The 19,563-nt window shown below is 37.0% G+C and overlaps 1 protein-coding gene across 1 annotated transcript in view; it reads left to right on the forward strand.

Annotated features, from left to right (window-relative positions):
* The window catches only part of LOC111142280 (chromosome unknown C12orf50 homolog), a 32,258-nt gene extending 26,328 nt beyond the window's left edge, over positions 1 to 5,930 (forward strand). Inside the window, exons 10-13 of the mRNA XM_022495333.1 lie at positions 97 to 201; positions 468 to 671; positions 2,503 to 2,595; positions 5,698 to 5,930. Of these exons, the coding sequence (XP_022351041.1) occupies positions 97 to 201; positions 468 to 671; positions 2,503 to 2,595; positions 5,698 to 5,723 (428 nt within the window). The 3' untranslated portion in view covers positions 5,724 to 5,930. The remainder of the gene's footprint in view (positions 1 to 96; positions 202 to 467; positions 672 to 2,502; positions 2,596 to 5,697) is intronic.
* The last annotated feature ends 13,633 nt before the right edge of the window (positions 5,931 to 19,563 follow it).

Genomic DNA, 19,563 nt, shown 5'->3' on the forward strand with positions numbered 1-19,563 from the left:
GACATGTGAATGCACAGATATGTAATTATCACCTACAGTAATTTTCAGATGAAAGCATCTCTTTAAAAAACTGTAAAAATTTGTATCTTCTTCAAGTGAATGATGTCCAGCCAGTGAGGAAGCCTCACTTTAAAGGTGTGAAAAAAAGAAAATGGATTTATGATGAACCAAAGAATTTTCCTGGCCCAGGAATGCGGAGAGGTAAAGTATCTATATATCTGGTATTTCTAAACTATAATTTGAAATGAAATTAAGAAATTAAATATAAATTAATATTTCCTACCTGAAAAACAAACTACTGTTGTGCAACATGCTGTTTTAGATGTCAACCCAACTCCTATCAGTTTAGTTCATTTAGCACACATTGCCTTCCATAGCGCTGTCAAACATTTAACCTGCAGTATGTTATTTATGGGTATGATACCAGTTTGTTTTAGCCCTCACTCCCTTCCCCCTCTCCTTTACAGCAGTACAGTCCCCAAATCCCAAAAATAAAATGAGTTACCATCGCAATAATAAAAACAGAAATGCTGAGAACGCATCCTATATCCACGTTCAGAGAGATGCTATCAGGACTGTCTCACTGAGTGCACCCCCCCGCAGCAGGCCCACAAGCGGGTCCTACAGTAAAGTCGATGTTAACAAGGAACCCAAATTCAACCTCTGTCCAGGTAAAGCTCTTTCTTTATGTCGTTTACTCATGTCTGTGGTTTGCATCCCCATGGAATTACATGATGGTCCAATTAATCTTCATCGCTACCCACCCTCCTCTTCTGTTTTCAGGCCATCACCACACCAGGACATCTTAGAAAACTGGTGAGAGGATTTCTTCCATGAGCAGGAGTGCACATGGTTTAAAGGATATGTTAGAAAACGTGTTGGGTGCAGACAACTAGACATTGAACCTCCCTAGAGTTTTATCTCACAGCACTGCACTTTGTTCCCCTGGGATAGCTTTATTTCACTCTTAAGGATTGTTTTCAAATGGTTGACATTTTCTCGTTCCACTTACTGTGTTGTTCAACCATCACTTTCAGGCTAGTGCCCTGGCTTATCCTTAAGCCTTCATGATTACTTTCTGGAAAGGTTAGTTTGGGGGTTAACTGCAATATTTTTGACAACCTCTCATCTCTCCCACCATGTACAGATTGCTTCTAAATCATTTCATCATGTAATAGGCTAAGTCATAGTATATGTCATTAAGTACAAGGCCACCAGGGAGGAGGGAACTACATCTTTTCTTCCTGTTTCAGATGAATTTTGCTCTTTTGAAGTTGGGTTTCAATTCTCTCAACTTAACATGAGCAACTTAATTCCCTCTAATTTCATGCTTCTATTTTCCTGTGTTCGCAGACTAGTTTGTGGAGTTCTGAATGCTCTGTACTTTCTGAAACATAAGTAAAAATTCAATGTCTCTCTTAGGTCCTTTCTTTTATATTTTAAATAGAAGTTAGCTCTATTTAAATTGTATTTCTTCTATTAGTTTTAGAATAAAATGGTATATGGGTTTATATACAAAAATAAGCATATTCTTGGATGAAATATTCTTATTTATTACTATTATTATTTTATTATTATTTTACTGGCAATGAATGGCTGTCTGGATTTGTGTTAAGGTGTCTGGATTTGAATTATGCTCACTATTGCTTTTGCACCATTAGTGCAAATGTTAACACAGGAAAAAAGCAAATAAATTCTTAGTATTATTATGAACCATGCTTTGAGAATTATAGCTGCATAGCAATACTTAAAAACACAAATTCACATTGTTAGATAATAGTTCAAATATACAGTTGTCAGAGGAAAGTAGATATTAAAGAACCAAGTCAGTATATCAAGGCTTTGGTTTCCTGGGACAGCGCATTCACTATGGTAGAATATTCCCTGCCATCATGGGAGGTACTTCATGGAAGGGAAAAGGAATTGGTGGAACCTTCCAGGTCTTTTTTTCTTTCTCTTCTTTCTTCTATAAGCATTAGCAGAATTATATGGTAAAGCAAGACAATGAAATATTTTGGTCACATCTAGATATCATACTCTTACATATAGCTTAGCCTCATGGGAGAGAGCCTTATTTGAAGAATTGGACAGCCAATTAAGAGGTACATAACCATCCATGTTCATTGATAACATAAATGGTCTTTTTTTTTTTAGATTTTATTTATTTGAGAGAGAGAGAGCACGAGTGGGGGTTGGGGGTAAATGGATAGAGGGAGACAAGCAGACTCCTCACTGCAGGAAGCTTGATATAGAGCTCATCCAGGACACTGAGATCATAATCTTAGCTCAAGGCAGAGGCTTAACCTGCTGAGCCACCCAGGTGCCCCATCATAAAATGATCTTAATAAACTCACTTGGGTCCCTGATGCTTTAGTTTTGAAATGCTAAAATAAGTTACTTAGAGAACAGCTTCGCCTCTGAGATATTTATAACTTTGAGATACTCTTGGAATATGATTTTGAAGTTATAAAATATTTAATTCCTGTCTTCCTTTTTTCTCAGATAAATATACGTCAACATCATATAATGGTTCAGCCTGGCGAAAAAGAATTCCTTTTTCAAAAACATATTCAAAAACTGAAAAGATATATACAGGTAAATATTTACTAGTAATTTTAATGTAGCATTCTAAAAATGAATGACAAGCTTTTAAGTTGTAAGATCAGGAAACATATTTTAGAAAAATTTAGGAAATTTTAATGATACTTACAAACACAGTTACTTGGAGTTTAGTAGATGTCTACTAGCAATTTAATTTTACTTTGTTTTATTGTGATCTTCTTTGCCTATTTTTATGTTATCAGAAATCTTTTTGATATACTTCTCTCCTTAGATACAAACTTAGCAGTTGCAGCAATTATATGTTAAAATTCATTCTTTGTTGAACTACAAAGCAAATATATAAAACCATATTTGGACACAAAATATTAAAGCCTTACTATATCCACCATGGACAAATACTGGCTGGTGCAGACCAACAGGGCACCTAAGATGAAGTTTCCAGGCCAGGAGTTTCTGAGTGACTATGGTGTCCCCCTTGTTGTGCTCTGTTCTCTGGGAGAATATGGGAATCCTGGGAACCTCCCCAGGGTAGAGGTTTGAAGCAGATCTGACCTCAGGTGGTTCTTTTGCTAAAAACCTTAATGTCTCCTCCAAGTTTATCCTAGGGTTGGCACAGTAGGTTTGGAAAACCATACAGGATAAAATGGTTTCAGTTACTCCACAAAAAGGAACCTTTCAAAAAAAGTTCTGAATAGAGAGTTCCTATTTATATCTTTAGCCTAGAACTTCCAGAATCATCTGAAATCCATAAACTTTTATACAAGAGCTTCCCAGAATGAACCCAAGGACATCCAGATTAGAAACTGTCCACTTTCCAAAAACAAAAACAGCTGAGATCTTTAGTATTTCTCAAAACTCTTTACTTTGACTGTGAAGTCAGTTGCTTTTCTTTTCTTTTCCCATTTCTTTCCAAATCATATTGTACTCTAAGAGAACTCTGCTGCCATGCTATTTCATGGACTATATTTTCTCTTAGCTTTCTGTGGGTTTTCACATGTGATTGCATTTGATTTGGGGGGAAATGAAAATTGGTAGAAATCCTGGATAAAACTACAAATTCCTGAGCTGCATCTTTTTCTCCCATGCTTTCCTTGTGAGTGTGACGTTATTTGGAGTATTTAAGGATTCACCCCTCATCCCTGCTCCTCTCCTGGCGACTGCTTTTGTATCCCAGCAGCCTTCTCCCTTCTCATCCCAGGGAGTTGAACATGAATTATAGAAGGATTTGGGGAAGAGGGGGTCACTTCAGGGCATGAAACATGTACCATCCATGTATGGCCCAGGAAAGGGAATGTGACAGGGGATGTGAGCTTATAAAAGCACTTTTTTGGTCCAATGTGTAGAGCGAGAGGATGGCACAGAGAGGCAGCAAGTGACCAGCTACAGTGTGGGGTCACTTACTCCAGACAAGTCCCCTTCTGCTCTTCTATCACCTCCAGTTGTGCCAGGGCCCAGGGAAAGAAAGTCAGGGATGGATTTCCGTTTGAAGTTATGATACTCTGAGCATAAGGAGGATCTGCATTGCACGTCCCAGATGCAGACAGGGGAAAGAAGCTTTGGAGAGAATTTATCAATGCCATGTGTTTGTGGGAGTGGGGGGGAGCAAGTCATGTCTAACATGAGAGAGGGCTGGAGACAGCCTCTTGGGATTCCCAAGCCTCAGGTTTGCTTGGGAAGGCATCACATATCCTTGTGAGTTTCAAGTGAGAGTCAGTTCCTGGGAGAGGGCCGGCCGGTCTACCCAAAGTCTCTTGGCTGGGGCTGAAAGCACAGCACCAGAAAGATGGCCTTTGTGGTTGGGTCCTATCAGGGGGGAGAACTCAATCAGAATCTCAAAAGACGGCTCTGCTGGGGAGCTGATTATAACCCAAATCATCCACTTGTCACTTGTGACTTGGAAGTATTGTCTGAGGGGAACCAGCAAGGACATCACCTGGGAGTTTGTTAGAAATGTGGAATCTCCAAAGCAGACCTACTGAATTAAAATCTGCATATTAACAAGTTCTCCAGATGATCAAGATGCACATTAAAGTTTGAGAAACCTTAGGCTATATTATCTGGGCCACCATTCACCAGCACCAGACCCAAGCCATGTTAAAGACCCAACCCATGACTGTTGAGATAATATTCTCTTCCTAGCCATCACAAAGCAGCAACCATTCTCCCCTGTTCCAACCCCAGAAATCTACATAAGCAGAGGGAGATGGGAGAGGGAGGGAAAGAAATCCTGAGAAAGAATTTCAAATCTGAATGTGGTTGAAATATAAATGTGAAATAACTAAGAAATCACTGAATTGGACTAAGTTTATGTGCAAAGGACCAGATAAGTTTTCTACATCAGGCAGAATAGGGACTTAGGTTCAAGAAATTGAGAAGAATTATAAAAATCATTTTCTTATTTACCTTGAGCTTTTGACTGGGAAATCTGCAACCCCTAAACTCCTATCCTTTCCAATTGTTCTTGTCATCATCAGGCTAGAGAAAGATTAGCTTGTGTTTCCTCCCCCTACACTTCCTGCTAGGGCGCAGAGGAGCGATTTCATCATTTCCCATTTCCCAGTGGACAGATGGACTGCTGGAGAGAGGAGGCAGAAAGCACAAGCTGCCACTAGTCTATTCCACTAAGGAATATCTCAGAGCGAAGGCCATAGAAGTGTAAATGGGTGAGAAGAGCCTTTTGGGAAAATGTCCGATGCTATGAGGATAATGCAGCAGGAGAGGAAAATGTGTGGGGACCAATGAATGGAGCTGAAGGTGATTAGAGATCTCAGCCTTCCCTTGGGGCCACGTGTCCTTTCTGATAAGGATATAGCTGGTGTGACTGGAGGTGCCTGTCTGTAGGATGCAACATTCATTCTGTTCATTCTGAGTACACTAAGGTACAGCCTTATATGGAGTATCATTTCCATCCCTTTTCATCCCTCCATCCAAATTCAAAACACAATAAGCTTTGGAAAGAAATGGAATTAGTTTGAATAGCATTTTGAAAATATATGAATTAAAACAATGTGTTTGGGCTTTGTTTTGCCTTTAGATGTATGGTAAGCAATTAGCCAAAGAAATTCAGAACATTGGTGTCTTGAAGAATGCCAAAAAAGAAAATAATTTTAAGTATTTTGTGTGTTTTATTATTAGAGCCAAGAAGAAATGGGAGCAAGTAAATCTGGAGGTTGAGAGAAGAGAAAAATGAGAAAAGAGAAACGTGCCAGATATCATCTGATTTACAATCAAAAATGAAAATTCAAAGAATGAGATATTCAAGTACTCCATACTATATACTGGGTAGCCAAAGATGATAAAATGCAAATTCTGAAAATAAGATGCAGGAAGTACATTGTGCTCTTTCAAAACTGATAAAAATGCAAATTGCAAACAGCTCCCTGTGTATTTATATAGGTCTGGAATTCATTCGATGCATTGCCACAAACATTTAATAAAATTTAAAAGTTTGACAATTAAAATCATTCTCTAATTGTAAACTGAGTTAGAATGCACAGATTGAGAAGTGAAATTGTGTCTTTGATCTCTGTTTTGCAATATTCTTTACAGAAGAAACCTCCCATTTTCTTTCTTAACCTAGATTTTTAAGCTGGGTCCTTGGTGATAATAACAGATAATGTAAACAAATTCAGTGAAGTCTCAGGGTTATAGTTTGGTGATGAGAATGTTAGAGGAATTCCAATAGAAATACACTTCAATGTGTTGTAAAAAGGAAAAAAAAGATTGGTTTATTATGCAGAGGAATGCTGAACAATGTCTTTTAATTGACAACTACAAAACCTATCTGCTGAGACGTGTGAGATTCAAAACGGAAAAATAAACATTTTCTTACCAAGAACAGAAAAATTATATGTTCATATTAAAGAAAAGGATTTGTAAAAGGAAAAAAGTGAGTTAATAATGTGATGTCTCAAAAGTACTAGATGTTAAGGCTTTAAGTAACTTTAGAAGTATTAATGCTTATAACAGAGATATCATTTGAAAACTTAATTCCATGTCTTTTGCACTTGTTTAGAATAATACGTTTTTAATGAGTTCTAAAAAATTCATCTGCAGAGTGACTGAAACAAGAACTTAAAATTGAGAATTTATTCTTCAAACTCAAAGACCAGTATGACGGCAATATATGTGATTAACCTTTCAAATGCTGTTTTTGTAAGTCTGTAGCATTTATACTTCTGAGTTTATTAAAGCTCAGAATTTCACTAAGACTTTGGGACACCTTGTCTATGTTTACATGCATCTCGTGGTTATTAGTCACCACTTGTTCGATATTATTGGGGAGATCATCAGAGTGTAAGTTTAGAAATATTTTATTTTTAAAACATTTTATAGATTTGATTCCAGCCTGTGGAGTAGTAAGTCCTAGTTTCTAGCTTCTAATGGTGCTCTGTCTATCCACTTTGAAGAACATGGGGATACAGTCCTTTTGTTTTCACAGAATGGTCAGAAATGGAAACGGTGCCAGCAAAATGTCTTGGTGAGATAGATCTGAGCAGGATGGAAGAAAAGAGCTGGGTTGAAAAGCTCTCTAGAGGGAGGCTAATAGGAAACATCCGTAATTCTTAACAGACCTCTGTCCTTCTGAAAGTTCATCTAGTGGTGAAGAAGGAATGGTTCTCAGAAGGCAATTCAAGGTATCTTTCTCAAAGTACAGATTCTCAGTGTGTATCTTTATTACATGCAAACTGCTGAAGACTCAATGAGGAATGAGAAAAATCTGAAAGAAGATTTGAATGTCATTCTTCTGAATGTGTACAGGTATCATCCCTGATCAAATGAACATTTTTATTATGATAAACTTTGTCTAAGAGGACCAAGTGGATGGTAGCATTAACCAACTCAGTTTTCATATTTGTGAGGCAGGGAAAAGGCATGGCTTAAATGTGGTAAACTAATAACCCAGAAAGAAGAAGATAACAAGCCCCCAAATAAGAAAGGATAGAGGATGACAAAGATAAGTGGACAACCAAAAATGTGGTAAGCCAGCCAGAAGTTATGCCTGCTGACTCCTGAACATAAAAGTAAGCCATTGAAGCCTAAGTTTATGAGGCCAGCTTTTGGAGCTGATGGAAAAAGCAACTGCCTTTTCCGTCACTTCCAAAAGCTTTCAATGAGTTTGATGGGTGTACTATGATTCTACTCTTTTCAAAATGCAGCAGTAATAAAAATGTTAACAAAAACAGCATGTATTCAATGCTTAGTATATTAGTTTGCTAGGGCTGTCATAAAATACCACAAACTGTGTGGCTCAAACAGAAATTTATTGTCTCATAGTTCTGGGGGCTATAAGTCTGAAATCAAGATGTTGGCAGCACTGGTTCCTTCTGAGGACTGTGAGGGAGACTCTGTTGTTGGCCTATCTCTTTGGCTTTGTAGATTTGACTTCTTGTGTTTCTCCTCATCACCTTCCCTGTGTGTGTGTGTGTGTGTGTGTGTGTGTGTGTGTGTGTATTCAAACTTCTTCTTTTACAAAGACATCAGTCAGATTAGTAACCACCCTAATGACCTCATGTTAACTTGATTACCGCTATAAGGACCCACTTTCCATATAAGGTCAACTTCTGAGGTAATGGGGGTAAGCACTGCAGTGTATGAATTGGCAGGGTGCGTGGAGGCTGTAAAGATGTCTCCTGGACCTTCCCAGGGTAGGTAGGTCTTAAATAACAAATCCACTCTAACATTTCCATCTCCCTAAGCTTTTGAATTACTTCCTTGACAGGAAACCAAGGCAAGTTTGGTATTTCTAGCTCACTCACTCTGGGCCACCTTTTAGTCCATATTTAAGCCATCCATCCAACCAACCAACCAACCAACCAACCAACCAAACTGTTGGAGCCCTTTATAATTCCCTGAGCTGTGACATTAAAAGTAGAACCTCTGCTTGGTAGACCCTTAACAAATTCACTGTGATTTAACTTTATGCTTCTTTCACTATTATTCCACATCTTTAATACTCACTCCCACACACAGTCCTAGGGTTTTTGTTTGTATAAATTAGCAAACTCAAGTACCTCTTTTGGAGAGCAATGTACTTCCTCATGGAAGTATACTTCATACTATCCCTTTAGTAGCCTGCTGGGTTAGTACCAAAAGCAGTGGTAGGGGTCAGTCCTGAGGGAAATCAGCATTGTCTTGCATGGCAACTGCCTCAGTTAATCTGATGAGGGTGGTGGGACTACTGGGAGTAGAGAGGCTAATTCTACTGGCAAAGACTCATCAGAACATAGAGGCTCAAATGTTCCCAGCTTCATGAGGGTCTTCTCACATCTCTCCATTCCAACTTTCAGGATGATGCTTCTCCCTAGTCAATGTCCTCACTTTAACAGTAAATAACCTGGGAGCCTGGGATTTCAATTTATGTTGCAATTAGTGGCTCACAGGATATGTGTTTTTCAGAAATCTTAGCCCTGTGCCTAGAAGAGATAAGGGTCTTTTTTCAGGGCAGCTTTCAGATCATTTATGTGATGTGTGAGCTACAAATTCAAGATCCTTGCCTCTCAAGTGTTTGTGAGTATACAATGGTGATATTTTGTGTATTTCTAGTGCCATATCACACCATGAATGATCAGTGCTCTCTTTACTACTAAAAATAGAGTCATTAGAGTCTCTAAGTCTAATCAGATTAGAGAGCAAATTCCAGAAATCCCAGAGACAATTTGGAAAACTCATCTTTAAGATTCTGTTCCTATAGAGCCTCTCTTAGTACCAAAATCCATACTGGGATTCTCCAAAGAAACAGAATAGATAGAGGATATATATATAATTTTAATATATTATATTTTGTATAAATGCATATATTTTTATATATAGATTTATTTTAAAGAGTTGACTTACACAATTGTTGAGGCTTGGCAAGTCTCAAAGCTGATGGAGGAAGCTAACAAGCTGGAGATTCAGTGGAGTCTAAAGGCAGTCTGATGGAGAATTCCTTTTCACTTGAGAAGGTCAACCTTTTATGCTATTTAGGATGAGGCCCAACCATATTATGGAGAGCAATCTGTTTTACTTAAAATCTGCCAATTTAAGTGTAAACACCAACAAAAATTTTCCTTACAGAAACATTTAGAATACTGTATGACTAAATATCAGGGCAATGTGGCCTAGCCAAAGTGAATAATTAATTAATCTCCCTGGATAGCCTCAGATAGTCTCACTACTTTAAGGTCAGGTGAGTAGCAACCTTAATTCCCCTTTGCCATATACTCTAATGTAGTCACAGATTCCAGGGATCAGGGGGTGGGCTTCTTGGGGAACCACTTTTCTGCCTATGACAACTACCTTTCCTTATGCACCTTATGTAGAGTTGTTACTACATAGCAGGCACTATACTACATGAAATAACTCACCGAAACATTAGTACCCCAACCCACAAAAAAAAAAAAAAAACAGAGTTAGGAGTTATTAACTGCCTCCATTAATGAGAAACTTAGGCACTGAGTAGTCATATAATTTGTAAGTGACAAAGGCAGGATGGTACCACCTGTGTCTGTGACTCTAGATTATTCTCTTCACTCTACTAGACTGGTTAAATATCTGATTATACTTTTTTCCTCAGGGCCCAACTTACTCTAAAGCCACACTGGACCACTCTGGACCAATAACAACTTCAGAGCCATGACAGTAAAACTCATAGTCAAAGTTTCTTTCCCATTTCTGTCTTTTTGCCCTCCCTTGAGAGTGGTGTAGCTAAATCGTATGTTGTATCATATCCATGTCTTTTCCTCATAAAATAAGGAAAAAGTGAATATCAAAATATGTATATTTTATTACAGTTGAGTCTTCTGATAACCAAGGCAAGAAAGAAAGCACAGTTCTATCAGAAAATTATACTAGTGTTCCCAGGACAATTTTTTTTAATAGCACTACATTCTAAAAATAATTTATTTTACGTAAACATAACTATAATTGTGTTAGTCCATTTGGGCTGCTATGACAAAATACCATAGACTAGGAGGTATTAAATAACAAACATTTATTTGTCATAATTCTGGAAGCTGAGAAGTCCAAGATCAAGGCACTGCAGATTTGGTGTCTGGTGAGGGTCCGCTTTTTGATTCATGGATGACTTCTTGCTATGTCCTCACATGGTGGAAAGGGGAGAGGGAACTCTCTGAGGTCTGTTTCAGGGACACTGATCCCATTTATGAAGGCTCCACCCTCACAACCTACTCCCCAAAGACACCACATGGGGGGGTTAGGATCTCAACATATGAATGTGGGGGAAACACATACTCAGTCTATAGCAGCAGTTCACTGAACACATGTTGAAAGAACACCCACTGACATCAAGCCATCTGCTAGAGGTTATGGACACAAAGGTAAATGAAGTCTTTCCCTCTAAATGTTTCTCATGTAATGCAAATAGTGATTAAAGCACTTATATAATATGAGGTGTGCCACAGAAAAAGTATAGGATAGGTGCTATGGGAATATAAAAAAGGAATTTGGGAATATATATCATGCTTCACAGATATTTCAAGTGAAAATCTAGCTCGGCATTGACTGGTCACAAGTTCTCTCAAATATTTCCTTGCTGCTAGTGTTCCTTTTTATGAGAAGGAGTGCCAATTTATAGCACTGATGAGGTATTGGCCTATACCCCATACTAGCACCACTGCAGGATAAAGGATGAACTTTTCAGGAGCAATTACCTTCTGCTTTAGGTTGGAGAGAAACTCTTTGTGCTCTCCAGAGAGGTGTCACTGAGAATACCAGTTTTGCAGTGAACTTTTTTACTTGGACACAAAACTATCCCATTATGCAATTATATTATATTATGCAGAGTGATTAGCTTATTTCTTCTATTAGGTGATGAATGTTCAAGGAAAAAACAGTCTCTTTCTTTCTTTATATCCCTTCCATTGGCATATAATAGTCAATATTTGTTGAACACTCTAATGCCTATCTCTGAGGTTCCTTTTCCTTGCCTCAACCATTATAGACCTTAACAAAGAAGTGAGGGACCTTTGCTGAGGTCCTTTTGTTTTGGAAAGACTTACACTAGTCAAGGACTCCACAGGGCCATGGAGACATGCTTCTCCTTCTAGAGTAGGTTCTGGTATCACAGATGCCAGATTTCACTGTTCAAATCATCTTGAGCCCATTTCTTGGGCTATATGGATCTCTCTGCTAAGACAGAACTCCAAAGGATCCTTGCTATCAAAGGGTTGGAGAAGAGGAAGCTATTTTCAGGGTGCTGATGGAAGTGGAGAGTGTGAATTGTCCTGTCCATACATGTGCATAGGGTCTTTTGAGCATTAGGACATATCTGGGAATGGAAAGAAAAGAGGGATGCATCTCCCAGGAGAGTGAGGCTCTTCCTGCTTCTAGTTTCTAGTGCGGAACTCTGAATTGGTCCAGAATTCTAAACACAAACCTGGTCTTCTAGTTATTATGTGGGGTTAATTGTTAGCTTGATTTATAACTTTCAAATACTTAAATATATGACATGTAGATCTTTATATCTACTCTTGCTCTAGGCTCTGCAAATATTAGGAATAGTCTTAGCCCACTTAGCACACACACCAAGAAGCAACAGTAACAGGTGGGATCTTAACACTAATTGTTTCTTTTTTTATGCAAACAGTGGACAGAACAAAAAAGTCACACAAGCTGTGACAGGAATCTGGCCTTTTGCCAGAGATTGGTCATTGCAGTGAAGAAGCCGGGTTAGTAGAAGGATCAGTGTTAATTACATTTTTTAATATATTTCAGATGGAGAATGTACTGGACAAATACGGGATCCCTAAATAATTTCTAATTCCTTCATTCTACACTGCCTAGGTAATTCAGGGTTTTACTGTGGTGCAGAACTGTTGTGGATATTAAGGAAGCCTTGGGCAAAACCAGAAGCTCTGTGCCCTGTTCTGTGAATAGTAATGCATACCACTGCTCTTTGCTATTAACCAAATAACAACTTGGGAAAGATATCAAGCTTGTTTAGTCTATCTTCTAACCTTTAATACTAAGAATCTGAAGCAAAGTAAGCCTAAGATCTAGAATAGCATCATAAAGGCAGCACTAGCATCTCTTAAGTGGTCATATTTTCTCAAGTATTTTCATGCTATGTTGTTCCAGTATTTCATTATTAATTGTTGTAAAAATAAGGTGATACATAGAATTTAGTATAGTGCCTAAAAACAGTGACTACCCAGTAAATTGTAGCTTCTATGAAAACCTAATTCATTGTAAAGAATGAAAATATACATCTTCAGTTTCTAGCAGTATGGTAAAATGTTCATTCAGAGAATAGCCTTTCTGTAAGAACACACCTAAATATGCCACATTTGGAAACAACACAATGTAAAACAAAAACATCTCTTTCAGTGCATGTCTGAGCAAGAAGGAAAGAAAAAAGATTTTCTCAGAAGCCAGAATGACAAAGGGGGAATCCAGAAGAATAAAGAAGCGTAAAAGCTGGCATCTGCCTTGGGGTATCTGCAGATTCCTGGTGCCATAGAGTCTGGGCTTCAGGGGTCCACAAACTGGACAATAAGAAACAATGTCTAAGGCATGAACAGAGCTGGGGACAGGATGAGAAATGTCACAAAAAGCCAGGACACACTGAAGATGATATGCTCAGAGAGGAAACTAGAAAAAGAACACTTAGCTTGTAGACAGAGACACCGGGAATAGATACCTCTTCTCTTAAAATTTTAAAGACCTAACTTTTTTTTCAGGTGAATTTGGGGTTTGAATTTACATTATCAAAATGTCCCAACAAACTTCCAGTGAAAAATGTAGTATAAAGTGTTCTCAAACTGGTAGTACCCCAGGCACGTGGATGAAGTAAAAGTAAATCATTTCTGGTGTCTGGTCTCTAAATTCAGATATTAAGAAATTGCCAAAGATAAAATTCCAAATGATGCAAATTTGTGATTAAAAAAATTAAGCAGATGCAAACAACCATTAGTCAACAGTAGCAACGATATATGGAATAAGACTTGCAAAAATATTGGAAGTGTTTTTAATAATTAAAAAAATAAAAATAATGCATTGAAAATATGAAGAATTGACAAAAATCTATCAGTACTGGACAAAAATATTTGAAAGGGAACCATATAGAAAATTTAAAATTGAAAATAAAATAGTTAAAAGTGGAAAAATAAAGGATAGGGTAAACAAAGATAAGAAATTGCTGAAGAAAATATAAACTGAATAAGTTATGAATAAGGATGGATAAGTTATTCATAATATATCACAGAGAGACTAAAAAATGAAAAATATAAAAGAAAGATAAAGAGAATTGGAATTCCAGAGGTGGCAAAAGAGAAAATGAGAGAAAGATAAGAGAATGGTTGGAAGTATTTCAGAATTGTTGAAAAACACCACCATCAGATTCAGGAAGCCCACTGGATCAAAAAAGAATAAACAAAGAGAAACTCATAGCTGTATCTTCTACCTTGGACTGGGTATGTCAAAAACAACATCTTAAAGCAAATAGGAAAAAAAAAGACAATTTATGAACAAAAGAAGAAATATTATGTTCATATCAGAATTCTACATAGCAGCAGATCCAGACAACAGTGAAATAATCACGGGAATAAAATATTTATCACTCTAGACAAGAATGCCCAGTCACTTTTCAGGAATGTGAGATAAATAAAAATCTTTGAAACAAATCAAAACAAATATTTGCCAAGTTACTAAATTTACTTCTGAAGGAAATTCTTCATGAAGAAGGAAAGTGGTTTTTAAAAATAATCTGATGGGCAAAAAGAATGGTCTGCAAAGAACATGAATTTATGGCTTAATCTAAGGAAACAATGTATAAATAAATGACAATGTTTTCTAATTTGTAAGTTCAAAAAAATCATGATAAAACTAAAATCTTATACAACAATTATACATAGGTTATAAGAATGGGTGGCCAGAGTCAAGGAAAACTGTTTCTAGATTTGTTAAATATGTAAGATTATGTACAATATGCTGTGTACATTCTAGGGGCATCATTCAAATCATAATCCAAGTGCAAGTCCACCACCTGTATAGCTGTACTCAGCATAAAGGAATAAGATGTGGTATAATCTTAGACATTACTTAATTATGCATGTTAAAATTTCTAGGATAACTACAAGGAAAGAGAAAATATATTATTGTCAAAGTGGTAAAGGGAATAAAATGGAATAGGGAAATTTTTTAAAAGTAAAACAGAGAGAGAAAGAGAGAGAAAAGTGCTATAAAAACAAAAAATAAAGCACCAAAAATAAATTCCAAAGACATCCACTTAAAATTTCAGAGTACAGGGGGAAGATGATAGAGTTGGTGGATCCTAAGCTGACTTTATCCCACGGATAGAAGTAGAAATGCCCACAACAGTGTAACCCAGAAAATGACCCAAAGACTGGCAGAACAGACTCTCCACAGCTAAATGTAGAAAAGAGGTCACACTGGAAGAGGGTAGGAGGGGTGAAAATGCAGTCTGGAGCAAAATGGACCTGCGGTACTATCCAAGGGAGGGAGAGAGGCCACAGGCATGAAGCAGGGAAAGAAACAGAGAAAGAAACAGAGAGCACACCAGGAACCCCATGCATGGGGAACTCTCAGGGGTAAGACAAATCCCCATAAGAGTTGGTTTTGAAAACCAAGGGGCATGATTTTGTGAGTTCTTATAATCAGTGGGGGATTAACACCTGGACCTTTAAAAATCAGTGGGCTCAGTTCTGGGATAGCCAGGAGGATGACAGGCAACCATCAGGGATAACACAATGAACAGCCCAACGGAGATACAGAACAGAGGCTGCAGTTTGAAAAATACCTAGGGTATATGAGAAGAAGAATATACAATAAATGTCAAAGGGGACTCTTTGAATGGAAAGGAAAGAACGTAAGTAGGAGAAAGAAAAAGTAGGAAGCACAAAAGCTGTAAAAATAGGTATATCTATAAAAATCACTCAAGGAATTCACAAAATAAAAGGATGTCAAATATGACATCATATACCTAAAGTATGGGGTCGGGGTGGGGTGAATTAAAGAATGGGTTCAAACTTAAGTGACCATCAGCTTAATATAGAATGCTATATGCATTAAGACATTATGTACAAATCTAATGATAACCACAAGTCAAAAACCAGTAATAGATATGTAAAAAAAAAAAAAAAGAGAGAAAGGAATCAAAGTGTATCACTAAAGAAAGCCAGCAGACTACGAGAGAAAAAATAGATAACTACACTAACAACTATAAAATAAGTAACAAAATGGTAACAAGTACATTCCTATCAAGAATTACTTTGAATGTAAGTGGACTAAAACCTCCAATCAAAAGACACAGGGTGATGGGATGGATGAAATAGCAAGACCCATCTATATGCTGCCTACAAGGAACTCATTTCAGACCTAAAGACACATGCAGATGTAAAGTAAAGGGATGGAGAAGAATTATCATGCAAATGGAAGTGAAAAGAAAGCCAGGGTAGCAGTACTTACATCAGATAAAATAGACTATAAAACAAAGACTGTTACAAGAGGCAAAGAAGGACACCAAATAATAATAAATGGGACAATCCAACAAAAACATATAATAATTGTAAATATTTATGCACCCAACACTGGAGTGTCCAAATACACAAAGCAGCTAATATGACCATAAAGGAAGTAGTTGATGGTAATATAATAATAGTAAAGAACTTTAACACGCTACTTACATCAATGGATAAAGTGTCCAAACAGAAAATCAACAAGGAAACAGTGGGTTTGAATGACACATTGGACCAGATGGATCTAACAGATACATTCAGAACATTCCATCCTAAACCAGCAGAATCCACATCCTTTTCAAGTGCACATGGAACATTCTCCAAATAGATCACATATTAGGCCACAAAACAAGTCTCAAAAATTTAAAAAAGTTGAAGTCATACCATGCATCTTTTCTAATTACAATGCTATTAAACTAGAAATTAGCTACAAGAAAAAATCTTGAAAGAACACAAATACACGGAGGTCAAATAACATCTTCCTAAACAATAAATGAGGGGTGCCTGAGTGGCTCAGTTAATTAAATGTCTGACTCTTGATTTTGGCTCAGGTCATGATCTCAGGGTTGTGAGATTAAGCCTGGTGTTGGACTTAAGATTCTGTCCCTCTCTCTCTGCCCCTCCCACCCCTGCTCATATGTGGTGGGCTCTCTCTCTCTCTCTCTCAATAAAAAATAAAATAAAATAAAATAAAAAATTTATAAACAGTGGATGAATCAACCAAAAAAATCAAAGAGAAAATTTAAAAAAATGATGGAGGCAAATGAAAGTGAATCTTCAGAATGTAGCAAAAACTGTTCTAAAAAATTATAGCAATATAGACCTACCTCAAGATGCAAGAAAAAAAATCACATATTAACCTAACTTTACACCTAGAAGAGCTAGAAAAAAGAAAAAAACAAAACCCAAAACTAGTAGAAGGAGGGACATAATAAAAATTAGAAGAGAAATAAAATAGAAAGTAAAACAAAAACAAAAACCAAAAACAAAACAAAAAACAAAACCAAAAATCCAACAGAACCAGGAGCTAGTTCTCCCAATAGAAAAAAGCCTTAAGTCAGACTCATCAAAAATTTAAAAGAAAAAAAAAAATTAAAAAAAAAAGGAGAGAGAGAGGATTCAAATAAACAAAATCAGAAATGAAAGAGGAGAAATAACAATCAACACTACAGAAATACAAAGGATTATAAGAGAATATTATTAAAAATTACATGCCAACAAATTGGACAACCTAGAAGAAAGGGATAAATTCCTAGAAACATACAATCTTCCAAAACTGAATCAGGAAGAAATAGAAAATGTGAACAGACAAATTACCACCAATGAAACTGAATCAGTAATCAAAAAACTCCAAACAAACAAAAGTACAGGACCAGATGGCTTCATAGGTGAATTCTACCAAATATTTAAAAAAAAGCTAATACTTATGCTTCTCAACTATTCCAAAAAATAAAAAAGGAAGGAAAGCTTCCAATTCATTCTATAAAGCCAGTATTGGCCTAGATAACAAAACCAGGTAACTACAAAAAAAGACAACTACAGGCCAATATCTCTGACAAGTATAGATGCAAAAATCTTCAACAAAATATTAGGAAATTGAACCTAATAATACTCTAAAAAAAAAAAAAATCACTTGTTGCAATCAAGTGGGATTTATTCCCAGGTTGCAAGTGTGGTTCAATATTCACAAATCAAACAATACTCACACATCAACAAGAGAAAGGATGAAAATGATATGATCTATTCAATAGATGCAGAAAAAGCATTTGATAAAGCATTTGATAAAGTACACCATCAATTCATGATAAAAACCCTTAACAGTGCAGAGAAAGGTTGGTGGGAATGCAAGCTGGTGCAGCCACTCTGGAAAACAGTATGGAGGTTCCTTAAAAAAGTTGAAAATAGAGCTACTCTATGACCCAGCAATTGCACTAGTGGGTATTTATCCCAAAACTACAAATGCAGTGATCTGAAGGGGCAGCTGCACTCTAATGTTTAGAGCAGCAATGTCCACAATAGCCAAACTATTGGAACGAACCTAGATGTCCTAGGAATGGATAAAGAAAATGTGATGTGTATATATATATATATCACACATACATATACACACATATATGTATATGTATGTATGTGTATATATGTATACACATATGTATATGTACATATACATACATATATGTATATGTACACACACATACATATATATGTGTGTGTCTATGTGTGTGTGTATACAGACACACGTAAATAAATAATGGAATATAATGCATCCATCAAAAACTGAAATCTTGCCATTTACAATGACATGGATGGAACTAGAGGGTATTATGCAAAGGGAAATAAGTCAATCATAGAAAGACAATTATCATACGATCTCAGTGATATGAGGAATTTGAGAAACAAGACAGAGGATCAGAGGAGAAGGGAGGGAAAAATGAAACAAGATGAAATCAGACAGGGACACAGACCATAAAAGACTCTTAATCTCAGGAAACAAACTGAGGGTTGCTGGAGTGAGAAGGATAGGAGGGATGGGGCAGCTGTGTGATGGACATTGGGGAGGGTATGTGCTATGGTGAGTGCTATGAATTGTGTAAGACTGATGATTCACAGAGCTGTACCCTTGAAACAAATAATACATTATATGTTAATTAAAAAAAAAAAAATCTTGGGCCACCTGTGTGGCTCAGTGGGTTAAAGCCTCCGCCTTCAGCTCAGGTCATGATCCCAGGGTCCTGGGATCAAGCCCCACATCGGGCTCTCTGCTCAGCGGGAGCCTGCTTCCTCCTCTTTCTCTGCCTGCCTCTCTGCTTGCTTGTGATCTCTTTCTGTCAAACAATAAATAAAAATCTTAGAGAAAAAAAAAAATCTTACCCCTCCACCAAAAGGTACTGAATTTTTAACCTGATGAATGGAATTAAAACCATGGGAGGGAATCAATGCATAGGAGAGTCTTTCTTGCTGGCTTTGAATATGGAGGAGGCTGCATGACAAGGTTTGTGGGTGTTACCTAGTTGCTGAGAGTGGTCCCCAGCTTTGTTGACAGCCAACAAAAAGATAGGGACCTCAGTCTTACAACTGCAAGAACTGCATTTGGCTAACCTCCTGAATAAGCTTGGGAGTAGATTCTTCCTTAGAGACTCCAAAAGGAATACAGTCCTGCCATTTAAGACTCTGATGAGAGAACCTAGCCATACCATGGATTTCTGATCAGAGCCAGAACTATGAGCTAAAAAGTGAGTGTTGTTTTAAGTGGTTAATTTATGGTAATTTGTTATAGAGCAATAGAAAACTGTACAACTACTATATTCAACAACTAAAGAATTCACTTTTTTTTTTCAAACACACATTGGTAATTTATGAAAAATGACCACAGATTTGGTCATAAAGCAATTTGTAACAAATTTCAAAAAATGTGTTACGTGTGTAACATCCTCTCTGATAACACAATTTGGTCAGAATCAACAAAAAATTAATAAAGATACCCATGTATGTGGAAATTAAAACACTCAACAACTCATGAATT

Source organism: Enhydra lutris, unplaced genomic scaffold, assembly GCF_002288905.1.
Source record: "Enhydra lutris kenyoni isolate GAN:26980312 unplaced genomic scaffold, ASM228890v2 scaffoldscaffold7, whole genome shotgun sequence".
In the NCBI taxonomy this organism is placed as follows: domain Eukaryota; kingdom Metazoa; phylum Chordata; class Mammalia; order Carnivora; family Mustelidae; genus Enhydra; species Enhydra lutris.